This window comes from Penicillium samsonianum (genome assembly GCF_028829775.1).
Source record: "Penicillium samsonianum strain IBT 33392 chromosome Unknown utg000003l_segment0_segment0, whole genome shotgun sequence".
In the NCBI taxonomy this organism is placed as follows: domain Eukaryota; kingdom Fungi; phylum Ascomycota; class Eurotiomycetes; order Eurotiales; family Aspergillaceae; genus Penicillium; species Penicillium samsonianum.
This window is the reverse complement of record NW_026643261.1, coordinates 5919784-5940926: the sequence shown is the minus strand read 5'-3', so window position 1 is coordinate 5940926 and position 21143 is coordinate 5919784. Positions and strand designations below refer to the sequence as shown.

Here is a 21143-nt window from a genome sequence, read left to right as displayed (position 1 = left end):
CAGAGACGAGGGGAAAAGACATGACCTTGTCTTACATCATTGGAGAGTAAGGTGACGAGGTCAATGGATAATGGGAGAGTTAGTTAGCGAGTAGTTAGCTGTGTTTCTGTACTTTTCTTGGAATACTCATCGGTTTTGTTTATTATACTCATGTCCTACCATTAGAAGCAACTTTGGAAACTGCAGGGCTCCATGCCACAGACACAGATTAAGATTCGCGGTCAGTGCATCCAACCTGGGTAGATTGAAGCATTATTTGAGAGCTATCTGTTTTGGAATTGTTGGCTCAGTAGAAGTTGGAGGGGACTATACAATCCAATTCAATATCTCGAGTGCCTGAAAGGTGTACAACATAGGCAACAGTAATGGAAAATATGTGCGATTGCGTTATAAACCCCTGGCCATTACGACGAATAATCCCTGCCTGACATGGATTGCGATTGCGCCGCAAAGGCTACTCCGTAGGTATTCCGTACGTACTCCGTAGATAGGGATTTGAGAACACAAACTAGCTTTGAAATCCACTGTATTCATAGAGTAAACCTATTAGTACAATGAATAACACGAATTTGAGAGTTATACGTCCGGGGTATCTTATAGTTAACTACATAACACCTCCCCTTCAACTCGCTACCTCGATAACACGCTAGCAACTAGGCAGCCTCCTGTCTCATACAAGGGTACGGAGTACATAAACCACTTTATTGCACTTTCCAATTCATCCATCTTGGATGCAAAGTCGAGCAAAAAATGATGTTTCGTCGCTCTACTACTGGGGAGGGACTGAATCACGCCCAAATTATCCACGAAGACCGTGTCGGGCTATTGAGTCGATTGACCTTCCAGTGGATTTTTCCATTGTTATCTGTGAGTCTTCGGATTGTCCGATGCATTCATCCGCATATAAGCCATATAAAGCTCACCACGCCTTTGCATCAAGATCGGGTATTTCCGACCTCTAACTAGAGATGATAACCGGAATCAGAATCCAACTCGTGCGGTTGCGGTACACCAAAATATTGTCTTTGAATCCTTTCAGCTTGGTCTCTCTCATCAGAGAAGTTTCCCACTTCTCCGGGCCCTGCATGCTGCGTTCAAATTTGAATTCTGGCTTGCGGGGATTGCCATGCTATTTGCAAACCTCCTGCAAGTGATGGCACCATTGTTACTGAGGTATTTTCTCGTCAGTTTATCAGATGAGTCGTCATCCCACAGCAGCTCCTTGATGTTTGTGGCTTTACTATTTACCACCCAGATGGGGATGAGCTTTGCTCTTGTACACTACCATTATCTGGGCGAAGTGGTCGGTAGCCAGGTTAAGGCTATTCTTACAGCAATAATCTTTGAAAAGTCTTTGAAGCTCTCTAACAGTGAAAGCAATGACTGGACTGATGGGAAGATAGCGAACCTTATTACAATCGATTCGCAGCGTATTGAGAGCGCTCTTCTATATGCCAACATGATTTGGAGTGAGCCAGTGGCCGTGGTCGCGGCATTGGCAATCCTGTTCTATAATCTTACCTGGAGCGCTCTGAGCGGTCTCTTGCTCCTTGGGGTGGGTGCGAAAGGCCTGGAATACAGCATGGGTTGGCTGATGTCAAGACGTCTAGCAATCAATGTCGCGGTAGATCACAGAATATTGAGCCTCCTTGAAGGACTGCGCAATATGAAATTTGTCAAGTTCCATGCTTGGGAGCCATACTTCCTCCGTCGAATCTCTGATGTCAGAGAGGCCGAGGTCCAGCAGCAACACAAGCTATTAAACCTCCAGAGCACGATCATGTCCCTGTCTACCTCGCTACCTTCATATGCGGCGATGTTGTCTTTCATTATATTCATGACAGTCCATGGCCGACTGACTGCCGCAGAGGCATTTTCTTCGCTGGCGCTGTTCAATTGTCTTCGCAAGCCTCTCAATATCTTGCCCATGGTGCTTAACCAGCTCATCGATGCATGGGTATCCATACAACGCATCGAATCATTTCTGAAGGCGGAGGATCAACAGAAGACAATCGAGTGGGATCTCAACTCCGTCAATGTCGTCGAAATAACCAGCGGCTACTTTTCCTGGGATTATGCTGCCCATGGCGATATTCCTTCTCCCGTGATTGACGAAGAGACCAGTCTGCTGTCCACGCATGAATCCAGCATGCCTGGCAATGGGCACTCGTCGTCTTCAGCCCTAAGTAACATTGACTTGCAGGTCAAGCCAGGAGAGCTTATCGCAATCGCAGGGCCTGTAGGTGCAGGCAAGAGTGCCCTTCTCCTCGCTCTTGCCGGCCAGATGAGCCAAACTCGAGGCCATGTCATACTAGGCGCCACACGATCCTTTTGCTCTCAAGTGCCGTGGATTAAAAGTGGAACTGTCCAGGAGAATATTTTGTTTGGCAAACCTTTACTACGGCCATGGTATGATGAGGTGGTGGAGGCATGTGCTTTGAAGCCAGATCTCAAGACATGGGAGCATGGCGACGCTACTTACATCGGCGAGCAGGGTATCACACTGTCCGGCGGCCAGAAGCAACGTATCAGTCTTGCGCGAACAATATACGCAGACGCCGATCTATTGCTTCTAGATGATCCTCTATCAGCCGTCGACGCGAATGTTGGCCAGCATATCTTCAATAAAGCTATTCTTGGCTTATTACGTGGGAAAACCTGCATTTTGGTGACTCACCAAAGGCACATAATCACCCAATGCGATCGTATTTTGTGGCTAGAAAAGGGCCAAATTAAGGCTTCTGAAAGCCTATCCAATCCATCTTCTGGTGATGAATTGTTGTCGCGTTTGGTTCCTACCCAGGAGAATTACCTGCCAAAGAACTCGAAAAATGCAGAGCATGGCGAATTGAGCAATGGAGACTATGAAGCAGTGCATAGCGACCAAGATCATAGTAAGGAGTCATCGTGGTGAAAATGAGCTCCTATTGAAACTAATGAACTTCTTTACAGATACGATGATAAACAGTGAAACTCAAAAGTCGGGCAATATACACGGGTCTGTTTACAAAACGTACCTTTCTGCGTCGGGCTCGATCTTCCATTGGCCTATTCTATTCTCTCTCTTGATTGTCTCGCAAATAGCTGGAATATTCACTAGCGTTTGGCTCTCATGGTGGGTGGATAACACCCTAGGGTGGGATAACCATGCTTATATAGTCGGCTATATCCTTTTTGGGGTAGTCCAGAGCGTTCTCGCATGGGCATATCTTAGTCAGGCTTCAATTACCGGCTTGCGAGCCAGTGACAATCTGTTCAAGACAGCTCTCCGGCGTGTCTTATATGCGCCCATGTCATTTCACTCTTTAAATCCAGCTGGTCGGTTGATGAACCTATTCTCCAGTGATGTGAATCAACTGGACAATGGAGTTAGTGGCTCGGTTCAGGCCTTCTTCATGCTAATTGGCATTGCGTTCTCCACATTCCTACTCATATCTGTTCAGTTTCCTCTTGTAAGTGAAACATAGCAGTTGCAGTTGCCATCACATTAGCTTGAACTAATATATGATCTTCGCAGTTTGTACTATCCTTCCCAGTGATTTCTTCCGTCGTATACTATACTTCCAGTTATTACCGCGCTTCGAGGCAACAGCTGAAACGGTTTGAGACTGTATCCCGCTCTGCTGTTGCAGGGAATACTGTCGAGTGCATTGCAGGTCGTCAGACCATCCGAAGCTTTGGCGTCCAGCATATCTTCCAAAGTCGATTGAGTATCGCTATCGATGAAGCAAGTAACCTTTCATATCTGATGTCCGCTAGCCAACAGTGGTTGAATCTCCGACTGGATACACTGGGCAATATTCTCATTCTGTTCGTCGGAGCCTTGATTGTCATGTCCGACAACTCGATTCCAGCAAGTATGTCTGGATTATTAATGACGTATGCCCTGGCTGTCGTACAAATAATCCCTGGCATTGTATCCCAAACCGCTGAGATTGAAAACTCTTTTATCACAGTTGAGAGAATGTTATATTATGGCAATGAGATTCCGACAGAGATGTCTAGCTCTGCTACAGTGCCACCGTCAACTTGGCCAGAGACCGGAACCATAACCATGAAGGAAGTCAGTCTGCGCTATCATAGTGATCATCCTCGAGCACTGCAAGATGTCAACCTCACAATCAATGATGGAGAAAAGGTCGGCATCATTGGGCGTACCGGTGCAGGCAAATCCTCAGTTGTATCCGTTCTTTTCCAACTATTCCCACTGGAGCATGGGTCAGTTGTCATTGACAATATCAACATCGCAAATTTGAATCTTCATTCCCTGAGATCCAAATTAGCTATCATCCCTCAAGACCCCACTCTCTTCCAGGGCACAGTTCGAACAAACTTGGACCCCTCCAGAGAATACCCAGACGATGTTCTCTACAATGCACTTCGCAAAACCAACCTTTACCTGCAGGTGCACCTTGATCGAGAAGTTCTACCAGATGGCAAAAACTTTTCTCTGGGTGAGCGGCAGTTGCTAGCATTGGCACGTGTTTTGGTGCGAGATCCTCGCATCCTCGTTTGTGACGAGGCGACTTCTGCCGTCGATCAAGACACGGATCGACAAGTGCAGCAGACACTACTAGAGGCATTTCAGGATCGAACAGTAATCTGCATTGCTCATCGACTGCAAACGATTATACGTTATGACCGAATCTGCATGGTAGATCAAGGCAGAATTGTTGATTTCCAGAGTCCACTTGCATTGTTCGATACAAATGCTGAGTTCCGCCAGATGTGTGAGCTCAACCACATCACCCGCAAGGACATTGTTTAGTACGAATCTGTGCTGGCCTTCTGTTTTGGAGTTTCTCTTCCCAGTGGCGTTATGTATAGCGATGTTTGGTCCTTGCAGATGTCCCTTATTTCTCATGCATCCATCGCCCGATGATAGCTAGCGAGGCGCTTTTTCCATAGAAAACCAACTGTTATTTAGCAATTCGATATCTAATTGATCGTATGCATATCAATAGTCAAGGCTATTGCGAAAATGTAAATAAGCCAAAACACGAATACATGAGCCTCTGGCAATTAGACAGCCATGTCTCCAATATCTGCACCCTTCACGGCCCCTCTAGTGAGACACTATCTATACCCTCAAACTAGCTCCAACTAAAGATATATATATGCGGAAACTTTCGAATAGAACGCTTCACGCTCCGTCGTTGTCCTTCTCCGCAGTAGTAGCTGTTTGCTGCAGTTGCATCTTCCTCATCATCTCTGCCGCTTCGAATGAGTACTTACATTTCATTCGGACCGCGGCACCATAGCGATACATGACCAACGGGAATGGCATGCACGCGAGAGTCATGAATGCCGGGATAGAGGACGCCCAGTGAATTCCCAGATTGTGGTACATCTGTGTCGTGAATAGGGGAAACACAGCGCCCACAACCGAGCGGAAGATGGCAGCTGCAGCCAGGACAGAAGCGGCATAGATGGTATAAGTGTCGATCAAGTAGTTCATGATGGGCAGGATGACGAGTACACAGCCAAATCCAAACGGTGCAGACAGGATAATACTGACAGACCAGTGGATGCTGGGGTAGTTGGTCCAGGCAAAGGCGAACATGCCGATAGGAAGGGCGATACCTCCAACAATCGCAGGTGGCAGGCGGGACTCGGCCGTTGCGGATTTTGCCGCGAAAAGCTTCATGTAGCGGCTGTTGTTGTCCCAGATGGCGTAGACCAGTCCAAAGATGATGCCAACAGCAATTCCCAAGAACGACAGTCCGCCGATGCCCTCGCTCCAACTGCGGTCTTCATTGTACACGATAGGCATGGCGCCCATGAACATGTAGACCGTGCCGTATATAATAGCCATATATAGTGATGCTACCAAGACGATGGGCTCGGAGAAGAGGAAGATCCAGGGACGGAACAAGGCACGCTTGAAGACTTCTGACGGCTTCTTCTTGCCTTGGTTCTTTTCCAAAACGCTCACATAGACCTTGCCATCAGCCTTGGCGAGCTGACATGCCCGCCGTTGAAGCAGCACCGGGCCATATGTCTCAGGAATGAAGACGATGCCCAAAATGCCGATTACGCCAATGAATATCACGCAGACACCCTGGACCCATCTCCATCTGATGTTCTCAGACACAAAACCGCCCACGATTGGGCCCAAAATAGGACCGAGGAAGGGTGCAACACAGTAGATGGTCAATGCCAGGCCACGCTGAGCAGGCGGGAAGAGATCGGCAATTGTTCCGCCAGAGTTGACGAGTGGCGAGCCGCCAAATGTGCCGGCAAAAAATCTCAGGATGAGGAGAGTAGCCACGTTTTGGCTGCCTGCAGATCCTCCCAGAAAGGCGACCATGGCTATATGAGTGATAATCCAGAGAATCTGCCTTCCGTATAGTTCCGATCTTGAGCCAATGTTAGCTACCGGATTCTGTGTATAATATGTGTATAGAATTGCATCATCGAGACTTACTGTCAAACAATATGGTTAGCTAGTCTTCCTCAAAGTGACAAGAAGACTCAACAACTTACCAAGGGACCCCATACGGCAGGACCGATAGCAAATCCCAGCACAAAGAGAGATAGCCCGGCAATGAAGACCTCGGTGCTGATGTCAAAGTCCTGGACGACTTCATTTGCCGACACCGAGTATGCGGAGGAAGTAAAGGTCACGGCGAAGACCGAAAAGGTTGCAATGGCTGCAATGGACCATTTGCGGGACTCACCCCAGTTCATCAGATTGCTGGGGTCATCTTTTTGGAACTCCACCAGGAATGGGTCATTCTCGGTGCCCGAGCCATTGTAGGTGTGACCGTTTTCGACCTCGCCTGCGTCAACAGAAGTTTTCGACTCGTTATTAGACATGGATTTGTCTTAGCGGTGCAAGGGAGAAAATTGAGAGATCAATATAGTGGTATTGACTATCGACGAGACTGGGGGAAAAAGAGGGGGAAGGAGCAAGCTCTCTCCCGACAATTTGGAGAGTATTGAGAGCGCAACTTTCAATTCTAGGCTGTTCACGAGGAAGCTTTTGTTTTTTGCCGCAGCGTTCGATCTATATATCAGAACGGTTTAATAGATGGCAGAGTATCAAAGACGGATTGCTCTTTCATTGGTCGACCTACGGGAGAGGTATGTACTTTTCATTGGCTGCCTTTCACTAAGGTTGCGGTAAGTGGAAACTACCAGCAAATGAAAGAGCTTTCCGCTCTGGGTCCATTTTAAGACGGAAAGCTATCTGATTGGTGATCTTTCGGATTATCAATTGGGCAGATTGCCCTGATCGACTGGGGGCACTCGCCGTCTCCAACTGCTCGATACAAGAATGATGAACGAAGTGATAATTGACCAGCACACACCATCAAAGCCTCTACGCAGGCAAAGGCTGAGAGTCTCAAACGCCTGCCAAGTATGTCGCTTGAGGAAGATCAAATGTGATGGCGCTCGTCCGGGTATATCTTTCTTCCATTGTTTCGTTTACCTACAGAGCTCGTGCATAAGGCTGACACAAACCATGAAGCATGCACCAGATGCCAGGCGAGAGGTAAGACATGTGTTTATGGCCATTTTATCAGTGCCGTTGAGAAGCAGACAGCGCGTAAACCCCGTGGACAAACATCATCAGTTCACAAGCCTGTTCCTATCATGGCCTCTCCGCCATCCTCACTCGAGAGTCCACCAGCATCAGTGCCCGGAACGGTCCCCATGGTTGATTCAACACTCGGGTCTAACCATGTGGACGATGATCGAGAGGCAGAGCCTGACCTGGAGCAAAACCGGGCATACTGTACCGCACATGGGCAGTTTGCCGGCCAGGTTGCCGCTGCCATAGACGTGAGGGCAGGACTCATCCCGGCCACCTGTTATCAGGTCCCACTCGTAGATGCGCCGCTATTTGGAGATCTTGACCTACCTTCTCAATCCTGTCTATTGTCTTCGTCAACCGAATTGCCTCCCCGGGCATATGCCGATCAACTGATTGACATATACTGGCGACACGTTGATCCTATGGAGCCGGTGTTAGATCGCCATCGTTTCCTTGAAAACTACGAAAAAGTATATTCAACACCCATTACACCACTCTGCGCAGACTACGACCTCTGGGTTGGTATCCTCAATGTAGTCTTTGCCCTGGCAGTTCAAAGACAAGAACACAACCCGCTGCAGCAAAGAAACGAGGAAGGACATTGCTTTTTTCAGCGCGCATGGGCCCTCCTTCCTGCCGAGTCTATGCTATGGAAACCTGGATCACTCGAGCTCATACAGTGCCTGATGCTGATGAATCGATACCTCCACTGCACCAACAATCAACAGAAGACATGGATGACAGCGGGGTTGGCGATGCGAATTGCGCAGAGCGTGTGCTGCCATCTCGACGAGGCGCCTTTGTTAAAAGGCTCTAGTGACGACGAAGCCCTGAAACAGAAAGTATGGGCTAGCTGTGTTGCGCTTGATCGGTATGTCATGGAAGGATCGCTATTCTATAGCCGTCACTAACTCACTTCATATAGATGCATCTCGTGGTCACTGGGTAAGACGTCGGCATTGGTGCTAATACCGTCTCCGCCAACCAGTAGCTCCCAACAAGTAGGCCAGAACGCGATGCATGATACCTGGGAACTGGGACTCCACGAAATCGGGAATCAAATTCAGTTGGCGCAAATACAGACGCGAACTAGTCTGGCAGCCAGATTTCACCCTCCACTCCTATCTCAGCAAGACGAGTACCATAACACGGCATTGCAACTAGATGCATGCCTTCGAAATTGGGAAAATAATCTCCCCAGCGATTGGCAGTCGCAGAACCTCAAAATGGTTGTCAACAGGTCGTCCCGAGCTGCGCGATACTTGCTTCATCTTCGGTAAGCCAAGAATTCCTTACCTTGACTAAAATCGATTTTTATTGTTCTACATAGCTACCTCCACCACCGAATCTTCCTCTACAGACCCATGCTCGCCCGCTTCTACTCGATGAAACGAGACACACACCCCTCACTCAAATCACCAAGCCTAAGCCACCGACTTCTCCGTGAAAGCGCCAGCATGTGCATCGAAGCCGCGCAGCAGGTGGCCTTATTAGTTAATGAGGCGCTCGAGCCAGATGAGCCGATCGGACTCCTCCCGTGGTGGTACAGAATATACTACCTCCACATCGCGGGTGCCAATTTCCTCGCAGCGATGTTTCGATCAGAGCTGTTCACAGATTCTGTTTCCCAGTCTTGGGAAGGTGTGATCCTGGCACTCCATGCTCATGAACACTTGAGTCCCTACGTTCAGCAGTGTGTGTGGACGTTTGAGACCCTCGCGGCCAGGATCACGGGCAAGCCTTACCCCAGTCTGGATGGCAGTAGGTGTGGTTTGATGGTAGATGAGTCTTCGGGAGTTTGTTTCGATGCTATTTTCAAGGATGTCAACTTTGACTTTGACAATTTTATCTTTGGGCCTGAGGACTTTGGAGAAGGGTTGGTTTAGTAGCGAGGTTATTTGATGGGAATGCTGGGACAGCCCCCCGACTGCCCTGTCTATATCGGGGCACGGACGGATTACAAGCTTTTGCCTATCGGAGTACCGACGGGTGACGGCTTCATATTTTTAGAACCCAGAGCACCCTGCTCTAGGGTCATAGTCCGCAGAGGGACGCGAATGTACTATTAGAGTTAAAGTTATGTATTGGGTTAGGTTGCTCCCGTCTGGAGCCTTGGAAATGGAGATGAGCCCTCCACTACGGATATGGACGGAGGACTGTTCTAAGAACTTCACCCCTGTCGATAAAAAGATAACAGAGCCAGTAGCTACCTAGGTAGTTTCAGCTATAGTTGAATTACAAAGAGTGAGCAGCAATTTATCGGCCCTCTAGCAACTTGCCATCACTCTACCGTTCCGATACCTACCTCTCTTCTCTCGGGTCACCCACCACTCACAACACTACCATAAAGCTTCCACCAAACCTATTCATCCCCAAAATGGCAACCAATAACAACAAAACATACCATCTCTATTCATATTACCGCTCAACATGCATAAATCATGTTGTGATTGCCATGCACCTTAAGGGTATTCCTGTTGAGCACACGTACATTGATCTCGACAAAACCGAGCACGAAAGCCCTGAGTTCCAAGCACTGAATCCAAGCAAATCTGTACCGATCCTCATCATCAAGGAAGATGGGAATGACACTATTCTCACCTAGTCGATTCCTATTCTGGAGTATTTGGAAGAAAGCCTGCCCACCCTGACACCACTACTACCTCAAAGTGTTGATCTAGTGCAGCGTGCCCGGGTCCGAGAGATGGTGAACATAATCACCAATGACATTTAACATATCACCTATGGCCGGATCGCCAAACGAGTCCGCGCCATTCGAGGTGAAACCAAGGACCAGATCACTTTTGTTACGGAGGTTTTCCTCGCTGGCCTGACGGCGTATGAAGAACTACTGGCCAAATGTGGAAGGTTATTCTCGGCTGGGGACGTTGTGACCATGGCCGACGACTGTTTTGCACCGGCGGTGGAGATGGCGCTTTCTTATGGAACCAATCTGGGTGGGCTACCACGCGTTATGGGATTATTCAACAAGTTGGGGGAGTTGCCGGCATTTCAAAAGGGGGATTGGAAGATGCAAGGGGATACACCCGAGGCTATGAGAGACGCATATGGGCAAAATTATTGACTGTTATACCGACACCTGTGAATGTAGCTATCATGGTAACACCATGGATAAATGAAAAAGCTTTTGTATACATATGCTCAAAATTGAATGAGGATGCATTTCGTATATCATAGTCCTTTCACAAGTATTTCACATGCAAAAAGACTGTACTATCAGCATGCGATCAGCTGTACATCGCAAACTGGAAAGCGCAAAAAAAAAGAAAGCCGCCACAATGCCTAACCAACACCGACACCAAACTAAACCAAAAGAAACAAAGACCAACAGTCGCCATTCACGAGTGTGTATACCTCCGCCAACACCTATTCAAAAGACAACTTCCGCAATCACATTCCCCAGGGTACTCACACACCAAACAGCGACAAGACCCCAGCCAATCCTGCGATCCATTATCCAATTGTTCATAGGAACCACAATCAAAAGCCCAACCAGGATAACCAAAAGTGTCGCGCCGCTGATAACAAGCACATTGGAGATGGCGATCTCATAGGGGACTTGCACAGGGGTGACTCCCCGCAGCGCCTGATCGTGTCTCTGGTTCCCGCCGTTGACGGTCATATACAGACCACCAAGACCGATACCTAGGAGGATGTTGAGCATGGGACCACCGAAGCAGGCACTCAGAGCCATGACCGGATACCCGAGTCGGGCGACTGTGATGTCAGCGACTAGATCACCTAGCGAGTTCCCGACGGCAAAGATGGTCAATCCGAGTAGGGAATCGGATATGTCGAGGATTACGCCGATGGTCTTGAGAAGAGAGACAACTTCTGTGGCGATCGTGGCGATCCAGGATATGGCGACTAAGAAGCCGAGTAGGGAGAGGAAGGGCCGCCATTGCGATGGGAGGGTGTCGATGTGGGGTTGGGTTTCATGGGGGAGGAGCGGGATCGAAAGATCTGCACTGGGACGTCGGTGGTTTCGTTGACGACGGGTGCTTATTATCAGGGCTGTGAGACAGACGGAGGAGAATAAGAGGGAGACGAGGGAGGGAAAAATGAGGTTGCGCAGCTGACGGTCTTCGTCCACGGTCGTCCAGGTGATGAGCACGGCAAAGAAAGGGCCTGTGAAAAGCTGGATGGAAACCAGCCAGCGATTCCAGTCCTTTGTCGGCACAGGATGCATAGGAGGTGAACATGGCCTCGGCACTGCTGGAAGTTCCGAGTCCCATCGCGGGCGACCAGTGCGTTCATACGAGGACTTTCGATGGGGGTGCGTTGGCAGCACGTTAGAAGTTGAGCCGGCGTAGTCGTGTGCCTGAGCCATAATCACTGGACTATCGGCTGGAAGTCTAACCCTTGGGGAGGCATTATCTCCATCGCCGACGTCCTGAATAATCACCGAGGGTATGGGGTCCGGTTCCACAGACTCTGGTGACTCTGACTCAACGACCGGGATCGTTATGGTAAGAAGCAGCACACTGGGAGCTGCGATAATACAGAGCAGTCGTTCCCAGACATTTTTAGACTTCCAGCCCGCCAAGGTTGGGAAAAGCGTGCAACCAATCTGCTGGGGAGAGGGGATCGAGTCAGGCCACCAATTCCTCAGGTATTTGCGGAAGGGGAAGCCTACATGAGCGAAAGCATCATACCCGTCCTGGACTTGTAGCCGTTCTAACTGACTGGGTGAATTTGGAAGTCGAATGCTGGATGGTCGTGAGAATGGCACGGGGGGTAAATCAGTATACAGTGGGAAGGGCGCTGAAGGGCTTTCTAAGCCAAAGCCTGAATTACGGCGAATTGAAGTGCCCCTAGGGGAAACTGACATCGGGGACCGATCATTTATCCCTCCGCTGTTGTAATTGGGGGAGTTAAAAGCGTCTGATGGAGCGAGCCAGTTAGGGGTTTGAGGACCTGTGGTAACTGGACTTAGACTCGGCGACTGATTCGCAGAGGGGGACACATCCAGCGCAATTCCAGTATCAATTCGAGGGAGCTGGCGTGACTGCATGGCTTCTTGTCCCGAATCATCCTCAAAAGGTCTGCTCACTGTAAGCAGTGGACCTTGTGCTGGGCGGGGCTCCAAAACACTGGAATCGAATTTCAACCCCACGGCATCGTTCGCCGAGACAGCTCGAACTCGAGAAGATCCTGCACTAGACGGCGATAGGCGGTCGTTAGTGGCAGACGGTCGACTGGCGCGAGGATGCGATGCCACCGAGCGTGTGTCGACATCGGACTCGCCGTCGTCTGAATAGCTGTTCAGGCTTATTGTCGGATTGCCATGGGTATTTCTTGATTTCTGTAGTGAGTGAAGGACAGACCGAAACTCCAATGCACCGACAAGACTCGGCCGAATGGGGTTCATCGTGTTACGCCTCGAGTGAACGGGTCGATAGACGTGCATGTTATCACGAATCTCGGCCAAGTACCGGTTGCGTGTCTCGTCATCCTCGTCGTCCTCTTCTTTCCATAGAGGAACAGCTTCAGCACGTTCCAAAATATCAAAATCCTCAGTTGAGGCTCCGCGGAGCAGACTTAGTGACTCCGATGCTACACCGGGGTCATCGTCCTCGGCGGCCTCTTCGATATCCAGCTCTTGGTTCTCCGGTATATGAAAGTGAGCTCGCGCTGCGAGGTCTCTCTCATTCTTTCGGCGCCGTCGTACCATATACCAGTGCCAGGTCACCACCATTACGACATAGAAGGCGTACAAGCATACCATCGCAGCTGACTCCCATACATGAAGTTTTCCATCAGCCAGCAGAAACATGCTGAAAATGACAGCCACTATGAAGTAGCCCACATCTCTGACAAAACTCCTTCGCGCGACCTTGAATGGCCGCACTAATGCCATGGAACCCGCGACAACGGAGGTGATAAAAGTCGCCGCGCCGATCAACTCACCAATCGCCAAGCTCCCACTATTCGACCGCATGGCGGCGAAAGTGGAAAATACGTCAGGGCTTCCATTGCCAAATGCAAGGAATGTCACGCCTGTGAGACTCTCGCTCAATCCCAAAATGCTGGCCAACGTACTCAGATCGATACACAGGAAATCGCTTGCCGCGATGCCGATGGTACTGAACAGCAATGATAGCCAAAGGATCAATATCGCGAATGCTACCGGTTTTACATCGACCAGTCCACAATAGTAAAATTGAAGGTAGGAGATTAGGCCATCCTCGTGATCGGGGCAGTTGGCGCGGACGTATGCACACTGATCTTTGACGTTGCGGACCAAGCGGCACTGTATCATCGTGTGACAGAACATCATTTAGCCTTCGGCGCCATCTCACAGGAAAGGATTTGGGAAGGGAAAGATACCTCTAGTTCGCCCTCTCGTTTGAACAGGTCTATATGTGGCCCTGTATCCGGTTGCGCAAACTGCCCATGTTCATTTGTAGTACCAGGTAGGAACCAACTTGCTGTTGCAATAAGTGTAAACACCAACAACGTGGTGTAGAATGGTCGGATTGAATATCGCGGCTTTCGGACGGCAGGCTGCAGGAAGGACGGCAGCTGGTTCATGATGACGAGAAGTATGGCGGCATCGTGGGAAGGAGACTTTAGATGTTGTAGACCAACTTATACCAGAAAGCTCAACATTCAAGACACAATGCATGTACAATATATACCACACGCGTCCAACAGATGTTGGTTTGTATAGGCCAGCGCGGTGAGTGCGGTGAGGAGTCCGGTGATGTCAGCTGGGAGGAGCTGCCTAGGTGGGTGTGGCGGACCTCGGGAGTGGGCCAATGCGCTTAGTCCGCCGATCGTTGTTGCACTGAAGAAACAGGTTAGAGGGGTCGATCGCAGATAGGATAACTGTAATTAATACAAGATGAGATGGTGAAAAAGCAGGAGTAGGAATCAAAGATTTAAAGAATTCACTGCTGAAGGTTCAAAAGAATGAACAACCAAAGGTAAGCCCGGATTGGGTAGAACATGCGACCTGATATTCCAGGCATCCATAGTCCATGATTACGTGACAGAGAGTGCGTCATTGGTACGCCTAGACCGCCGTATGTTTGTTGACTTCCCCATTTGTTTTGCTTCATCGACATCAACCCCTCTCTCCATAGAACTTTCCATTTCAACGCTGTTATCGCCATCCCCTATCGGGGGCAACCGCAACCATGCCGCGTGTCGCAAACAAAATACATCGTCGTTCTAACGGCAACTCGACCCCGCACAAAAACTCTCCGGTCAAGTACGTATCTGGATATCTCCTGGTTATGACATTCAACTGATTATATTAGGATTCCCCTCAACGACGATGAGGGCGAGAAGGCAGCGCGCATGGAGGCTCGTCAGGCGATTCATGATCGCCAAATGAGTCAGATTAAAGCCGCAGTCAAGACGCCTATGCCACCCCGTCGATACACCTTAGACCGCGAAGGGAGCGAAAGTCCCACAACTCCTCGACCCTCGGGTCATCGCGGCCGCACTAGCGATGTCAATGGCCGCGCAGTGACGCCGATGAAGCGCGTGCCTATCCTGGCCAATTTTGAAGAGTGGATGAAGATGGCGACCGATAACAAAATCAATGCGAATAACTCCTGGAACTTTGCGCTGATCGACTACTTTCACGACATGTCATTGCTGAAGGAAGGAGATGGTGTAAACTTCCAAAAGGCCAGTTGCACTCTTGACGGTTGTGTTAAGATCTACACCAGCCGAGTGGACAGTGTCGCAACAGAGACAGGGAAACTTCTGAGTGGACTGGCTGATAGCCGCGATAAGAGAGGGCGCGGGGAGGAGGCAGAAGATGGCGATGAGGATGAGGAAGGCGAGGATGGCCAACCTCGCAAGTCTCGAAAAAAGGTATGGTTCTATACGGTGTCAGAGATCTAGGATTTTACTAACTGGATGGTGTCTAGACACGTTCCCATGAGGCTACCCTCGCGCCGTCATTCTCGTCGTTGCAACTGAAGAAGTTCGAGCTAGAGTTCGCCGTGGACCCGCTATTCAAGAAAGCATCGGCAGACTTTGATGAAGGAGGCGCCAAGGGCTTGCTTCTGAACCACCTTGCTATTGATAGCCATGGAAGAATTGTGTTCGACAGCAGCGACGATGCTGTGGACGATAGTGCCAAAACCGCCGAAGATGACCGTGAAGAGTCTACGAATCCAGAACAGCAGACCGAGGACCAAACGAAACCAACCCAGAAACCCGCAAGCGACACCTTTGAAGATAATACAGAGATCGATCTTGCCACACTAGCGAGCCAGTTTTTCCCGGATTTGGATCGTCTCGATGAACAAGATATTTGTCCATCGCTCAAAAACCTCGACTTGGGTGATCCCAGCGGGTCGCTAGATCTCCCTCTCCTCAAAGCACCAGAGGAATGGCGGCAAGACAAGATGGACGAAGACGGACGAGCACCTGACGACCCATCTGGTATCATGCTCGACGACGACAACGCTGTCGGGTTTGATGACGATGATGCTACCCTAGCCGGATTTGATCTCAGCGGCGACACTGGATTTGGTGACGGAGGAGAGGTATGGGCTCGGGAAGCCGCCTTAGAACCAATGTTGAATGTTCACCGGGTCGCCCACGATGGAGATAATGATGGTGAGGGCGATGATGGCGATGAAGACGCATATGCCATCTCTATGTCTCATCAAACTAATAGTCACGACCACGAAAACATTCTGAGCTACTTTGACAACGCGCTACAGAAGAACTGGGCTGGCCCAGAACACTGGAAGATTCGAAGAATCAAAGAGCATGCAACACCCGCTACGTCGGCGCCCAAGCCGCGCAAAGAGAAAGAGCCTTTTGAGATTAATTTTGCTGCCCCTCTGGATCCTGCTGTCGCAGAATTGATCTACACCCCGGCCAGCTCCAACTCGGCCGTCTCATTACCCAAGACGCAGTGGAAGACAAAGGGCCGCAACCTTCTTCCTGACGATAAGCACTTCAACTCTCGCAACCTACTCACATTGTTCCTCAAGCCAAAGGCAAAGATGGGCTCAAAGAAGATTTTGGGCAAACGCCGTCGGCAGGATTTGACGGCTGGTAATGGAGACATGGATGAGGCGTTCTGGGCAAATCGCAAGCCGGAAGAAAACGCCGGCGAGGAAGGTGCTGCTGGTGCCTATGATGCCAACTTCTTTGCTGATGACGATGGTCTTGCTTTCCCGAACGGCATGGATCTTGATGACGACGACAATCTGCCATTCGCAGATGCCCGGGAGATGCTTTCTCCACCAGCAGGCGGGCCTCAAGGCACATCAGCTGGAGAAGCAGGTGGAGCAACTGGACTCAGCGCGCTATTGAACATGGTTGGCGCCACGCCTGGCCGACCGGGAGCTGGCGGTTACGGATCACAATTAGTGACACAAGGTGGTCGTCGTGCACGACCAGACTACGTGGCATATGCACGTGTCGCAAAGAAGGTTGACGTTCGGCGCCTCAAAACAGAGATGTGGAAGGGCATGGGCGAGCGCCTGGTCGATGCCGTGGACTTCGCCTCAGCTTCACAGCCAGGGGCCGTTTCCAGTGAGGCTCCGACCGAACCCGAGAGTGAATCGGATGCCCCTGTCCCGCCCACACCCAAGGCCGAGAGCCCAGAGCAACCTGTCGGTGGCAAGGATGCTGGCCGGCTACGGTTCACGCAAATCATGAACTCCCTCAAGGCAGTCTACCCGGCTGAGACCCTACGCGATATCAGCACCTCATTCGGATTTATTTGTCTTCTGCATCTTGCCAACGAACAGGGTCTCGTGCTCGAGAGTGATCTAAGCAAAATGGGCGCTGATGCGGCTACCCTGGAAGAGATCTTCGTAACTAGGGATACTCACGCCATCATCGAAGAGGGAGGAGGAATGTGATACCCTTGGTTTTTTTAGTTGCATGTACAGTTGACATGGGTAGAAGCACTACGATATGCATGTTGGTCACGAGTGATGGACAGGACGGTGTGACTTGGTAGATCCTTGCGGCGTTGTGGTTTTGCTTTTTCCTGTTCGCAGTGAACGGCGCTCTTGGGTATTTTTGCCTCTTTGGATTACTTCTTTTGTTTGGATAAATTCAAATGATTTCACATACATATTTTCTAGTGCAATACCCAAGTAGTCTTAAGTTAAGGTAGGATCAGTTCAGCACCTTGGTGTTGAATGCCGGCACATGCCAAAATTCTATAGCTACGGTGTTGAGATGAAAGTCGGTAAGGAGTAAGGAGTTCATTCATATGTATCATTGCAGTATATTCATTTATTGGACAAAAACCAAAGATAAAGAGAGTAAATACACCAACAGTGTACCAAAGTCCAAATAGGTATCTGTATCTCACACCAAAACTCCACGTGCCCCAGGGTGTACATTAAACTCCATAACAAGGAGAGGGGGTAAACAAAAAAAGGTCGAACAAGTGTCCAATTTTGAAGCAGATCAATCGAAAGTGACGGCCTGTATTGTAGTTTTCGGATTTTCGACGTTTTTTTTTATGTTTTCATTGTTTTCAAGCACTTTCATTTTCCACAAGGGAAAATGTAATCGAATCATAACACGCCAAGTCAAAAGAAAGAAAAAGGCAATCTTGCAGTCATCCACATTTACTTGCGTACAGGGGCAGGGAACGCCGGTACCATAGGGCTCTGGTAAGCTCCAGGAATCGGGACGGAATCGTAGGTGCGCTCACCGGGAGCACTACCCCTATTCATAGGCGGACTCTGGCGCTGGCTGTGAGGAGGCGGCGACTGCGAGTAATGGGAAGGAGGAGCGAACTCCTCCTGGGCAGTCTGCGGGGTTGGCTGCTGGACCTTGATAGGAGGCGGCTGGAGCTGGAAGGATGGGGTAGGGCGGGTAGGCGAGCGCGGTGAGGCATACTGAGTAGTCTGGGGTTGAGCCTGGCCCTTCTCAGCGGCCGAGTAGGGGTCCACAGGACCGGCGGCGTAGAAAGGGGACTTGGGAGGGTAGGAAGCAAAGCCTGCGAAGCCGGGGGTGTTCGGGGCGGATTGCAGGCGCAGCTGGGCGAGATATAGATCTGAACGGGCGTTGTCGCGGGTGTCCATGGACTTCATCAGCTTGCGCTTGCTCCAGACGCGGTAGAAGACTACCACGTAGATCAGGATCACTAGGACTTCGATGACGATTTCGATGATGGCGCAGACGAGGCCCCAATCTTGTAGACGACAAAGGAGAGCATAGTCGACGCTGTTGTGGTAGATCTGCTCGCGGGTGTTCTGCGCGCAGGACCATCCCCACATGTCCTTGTTGTTTCCTGTGGATTTGGAGTGCTGGTAGACTGCTGCACCAACGATCCACATGATCAGGTTCACGGCGAAGAAGGCGATCGAGAAGCTGGTGTAGTAGACGGCGGCTTTCTCGGCGCGTCCGTGGCCGCCCTTTCGGTAGGCCCAGAACACGATTAGACAGGCGAACAAGGAAACGCAAGCCATGCCAAGAAGGAGGTACTGGGCCCAGGGGTTGGTGCCCTCTGCCCAAGCAGGAAGGCTATTACGAGTGGGCAGGTGCTTGGTTGCGTTGAAGACAGTCAATGTCACGGCTAGCAGAGACAACACGATCAGACTGCAGCCGAAGTTGACGAAACGCAGAAAGACCTTGGCGATCCGGACGCGGAGTTTGATTCTCTGGTTACAATTAGTAAATTGCATTGATCGACATCGTGGGGCGGCTTTCTTACCAGGTCTCGGGCATTCTCGACTTCAGCCTTCTTTTCTTGCTTCTCAAGCAAGTACTCCTCGCGGAAAGTTGGACTGAGCGGGTTCAATGACTTGGCTGTCTGCGGCACCTTCAGGTCAGGTCGGAAAGGTGACATTGGCACCTGGTCATTCGCATGCTCATTGTTCGCTGCCACGTAACCGAATCCCACATCTCCAACATCTCCCCTCGCCTGAGTCCTGGGAGGGTCGGCGAAGGGTGATCGTCCAGCTTCTGTGCGATCGATGGGAGAGTGAATTGATGTGGCCTCGGCGAATCGAGCAGTGCGCGGACTCTTGAGCGAGGCATTGCTCGTATCAGAGCCACTGCGAGTCTCTCGCACGGCGTGCTGTGGTGGAGGACCCATTGCACTGTGATAAGAGGCACGGGTGAGATCCTCAGGCACAACGGGCTCGTAGGTCAGAGGAGAGTGCTCTCGGCTATCGTCTGATACCGCCATTGAATCGATGAGCAATGCAGGCAAATGAATCAAACAATTAGGTCAAGAGAACCAGCTCTCGACTTGATGGCCACAAGACTGGCTGCTGGGAATAAACGACCCTAAATCGAGTCGAATATACACCAAAAACCACAAGTGTGGTGGGACAACGGCTGAACTATATCAGGTTTGCAGTAAATCACCGATACCGTGTGCGAGGCCTGCGTACACGGGTATTAAACAGCAGATGGTGATCGAAAACGAAAAAAAAAATGAAGATAATCAGAAAGTGACAGGAACCGGCCTGGGCACCTTGAATATCAATAATGTTCGAGTGCTGGCATGGTCCGAGAGGCGGGGGGACCAAAATGCAGGCTTTTGATTCTCGTCACTTGAGTCGGGCCAGAGTAAGCGCCGAGGGGGAATTTGCAGCAGCGACCAGGGGCATGATTGGAAGACCCAAAGCCAGTCAAGCCCTCTTGCTGCAAGTGCACTGTACCTCGAGGCGTTGAGAGGGGAGTGTGACTGGCCGGCGGAAGTGATCAGCCAAGCTTGTCACAGTGGAGTAACGGGCCAGTGAGATCGAGTAGCGGCCATCTTTGCTCCTCACAATGCACCTCCGTCACCCCCAGCCCGGCGCTAATCCGCCGATCGTCCAACCACACGGAATGCAGAACCGCTTTAGTGTGTGAGATGAAGGAGCGGTCCGTGGGAAACAGGGAAGATGTGAACGACTGGACGAAAGTACCCGGTCAACCCAAATTCGAGGCCCAGTTATATAACTCGATTAAGCACCCTTGGATATTAGGGGTTTGAGATGTTGGAGAGGGGAAAAGGTGAAGGTCTGTGCACAGGCTATTTTTGCAAGGTTTCTCCTTCGAAGCAGACCGGGTCACACCCGTGATAGTGCTCTGCCTCACATTAACACTAGCTTTTCTAGGAGATCTCTCCAGCATTCCGTCTTACTTTTGGTATAGAAAGTGAATGGTCCTTTTTAATTACCTTCTCATACCCTATTCTCATCTTCCAATTCAAGGTTTCGATAATATAGAATCTGCCGAGCTAGATATAATAAGTACGATACTTTCTTTCTATCGCTGTATGCGTGAATATTGAGATTGGTAGCCGCAGGAACGTCACTTAGCCTGCAGATATAGCATGTCGGTCCAATCAAGAGGAGCCTCGGTATCGGTATCCTTCGCTCCCTTTCGCCTTCTCTTCTCGTATTATCTCCAGCTTCTCTCCGTCAGTCTAAATTTCTATCTCCGTCCGGCCAGCTAATTCTTCATTTCTCCTGGGCGGATTGGTTGAAGCTAGTATAATCTCTTTGGTGCTTTCGTTTGACCGTTAGGCCGGAAGATCATGCGTATGATTGTGTTGAGGTCTATCCATGCCCGCAAGACTTCTTTCCCGAGATATAGCATCATCAGATTGATGCTCGCTATTGACTTCCTGCTCTTCTGAATT

At 50.1% G+C, this 21143-nt stretch overlaps 8 protein-coding genes across 8 annotated transcripts; 5 read left to right on the top strand and 3 right to left on the bottom strand.

Moving 5' to 3' along the window:
• Positions 1–1225: 1225 nt before the first annotated feature.
• On the top strand, positions 1226–4768 carry N7471_005907 (uncharacterized protein; the record flags this gene model as incomplete). The annotated part of the gene is made up of 3 exons (XM_057278626.1): positions 1226–2894; positions 2953–3452; positions 3518–4768. The coding sequence occupies 3 exons, from the start codon at positions 1226–1228 to the stop codon at positions 4766–4768; spliced, it is 3420 nt and encodes a 1139-aa protein (XP_057138236.1).
• Positions 4769–5143: 375 nt separating this feature from the next.
• Positions 5144–6819, bottom strand: N7471_005906 (MFS transporter; the record flags this gene model as incomplete). Its single annotated transcript, XM_057278625.1, has 2 exons — positions 5144–6385; positions 6487–6819. 2 exons carry the CDS (start codon positions 6817–6819, stop codon positions 5144–5146), a joined length of 1575 nt encoding a protein of 524 aa, XP_057138235.1.
• Positions 6820–7308: 489 nt separating this feature from the next.
• Positions 7309–9426, top strand: N7471_005905 (putative transcription factor; the record flags this gene model as incomplete). The annotated part of the gene is made up of 4 exons (XM_057278624.1): positions 7309–7363; positions 7442–8411; positions 8466–8816; positions 8871–9426. Coding segments are annotated over 4 exons (1932 nt in total), but the record flags the coding sequence as incomplete, so codon positions are not given.
• Positions 9427–9917: 491 nt separating this feature from the next.
• On the top strand, positions 9918–10145 carry N7471_005904 (Glutathione S-transferase/chloride channel C-terminal; the record flags this gene model as incomplete). Its single annotated transcript, XM_057278623.1, has 1 exon — positions 9918–10145. The coding sequence occupies one exon, from the start codon at positions 9918–9920 to the stop codon at positions 10143–10145; it is 228 nt and encodes a 75-aa protein (XP_057138233.1).
• A 291-nt stretch (positions 10146–10436) lies between these two features.
• On the top strand, positions 10437–10625 carry N7471_005903 (Glutathione S-transferase/chloride channel C-terminal; the record flags this gene model as incomplete). Its single annotated transcript, XM_057278622.1, has 1 exon — positions 10437–10625. The coding sequence occupies one exon, from the start codon at positions 10437–10439 to the stop codon at positions 10623–10625; it is 189 nt and encodes a 62-aa protein (XP_057138232.1).
• A 306-nt stretch (positions 10626–10931) lies between these two features.
• N7471_005902 (sodium/calcium exchanger protein) lies at positions 10932–14351 on the bottom strand (the record flags this gene model as incomplete). The annotated part of the gene is made up of 2 exons (XM_057278621.1): positions 13892–14351; positions 10932–13814 (listed from the first exon to the last, which is right to left on the bottom strand). The coding sequence occupies exons 1-2, from the start codon at positions 14093–14095 to the stop codon at positions 10932–10934; spliced, it is 3087 nt and encodes a 1028-aa protein (XP_057138231.1). The 5' UTR covers positions 14096–14351.
• Positions 14352–14703: 352 nt separating this feature from the next.
• On the top strand, positions 14704–17406 carry N7471_005901 (condensin subunit BRN1; the record flags this gene model as incomplete). Its single annotated transcript, XM_057278620.1, has 3 exons — positions 14704–14777; positions 14827–15391; positions 15448–17406. 3 exons carry the CDS (start codon positions 14704–14706, stop codon positions 17404–17406), a joined length of 2598 nt encoding a protein of 865 aa, XP_057138230.1.
• A 723-nt stretch (positions 17407–18129) lies between these two features.
• N7471_005900 (uncharacterized protein) lies at positions 18130–20461 on the bottom strand (the record flags this gene model as incomplete). Its single annotated transcript, XM_057278619.1, has 2 exons — positions 19221–20461; positions 18130–19167 (listed from the first exon to the last, which is right to left on the bottom strand). Exons 1-2 carry the CDS (start codon positions 19695–19697, stop codon positions 18130–18132), a joined length of 1515 nt encoding a protein of 504 aa, XP_057138229.1. The 5' UTR covers positions 19698–20461.
• Between the last annotated feature and the right edge of the window lie 682 nt (positions 20462–21143).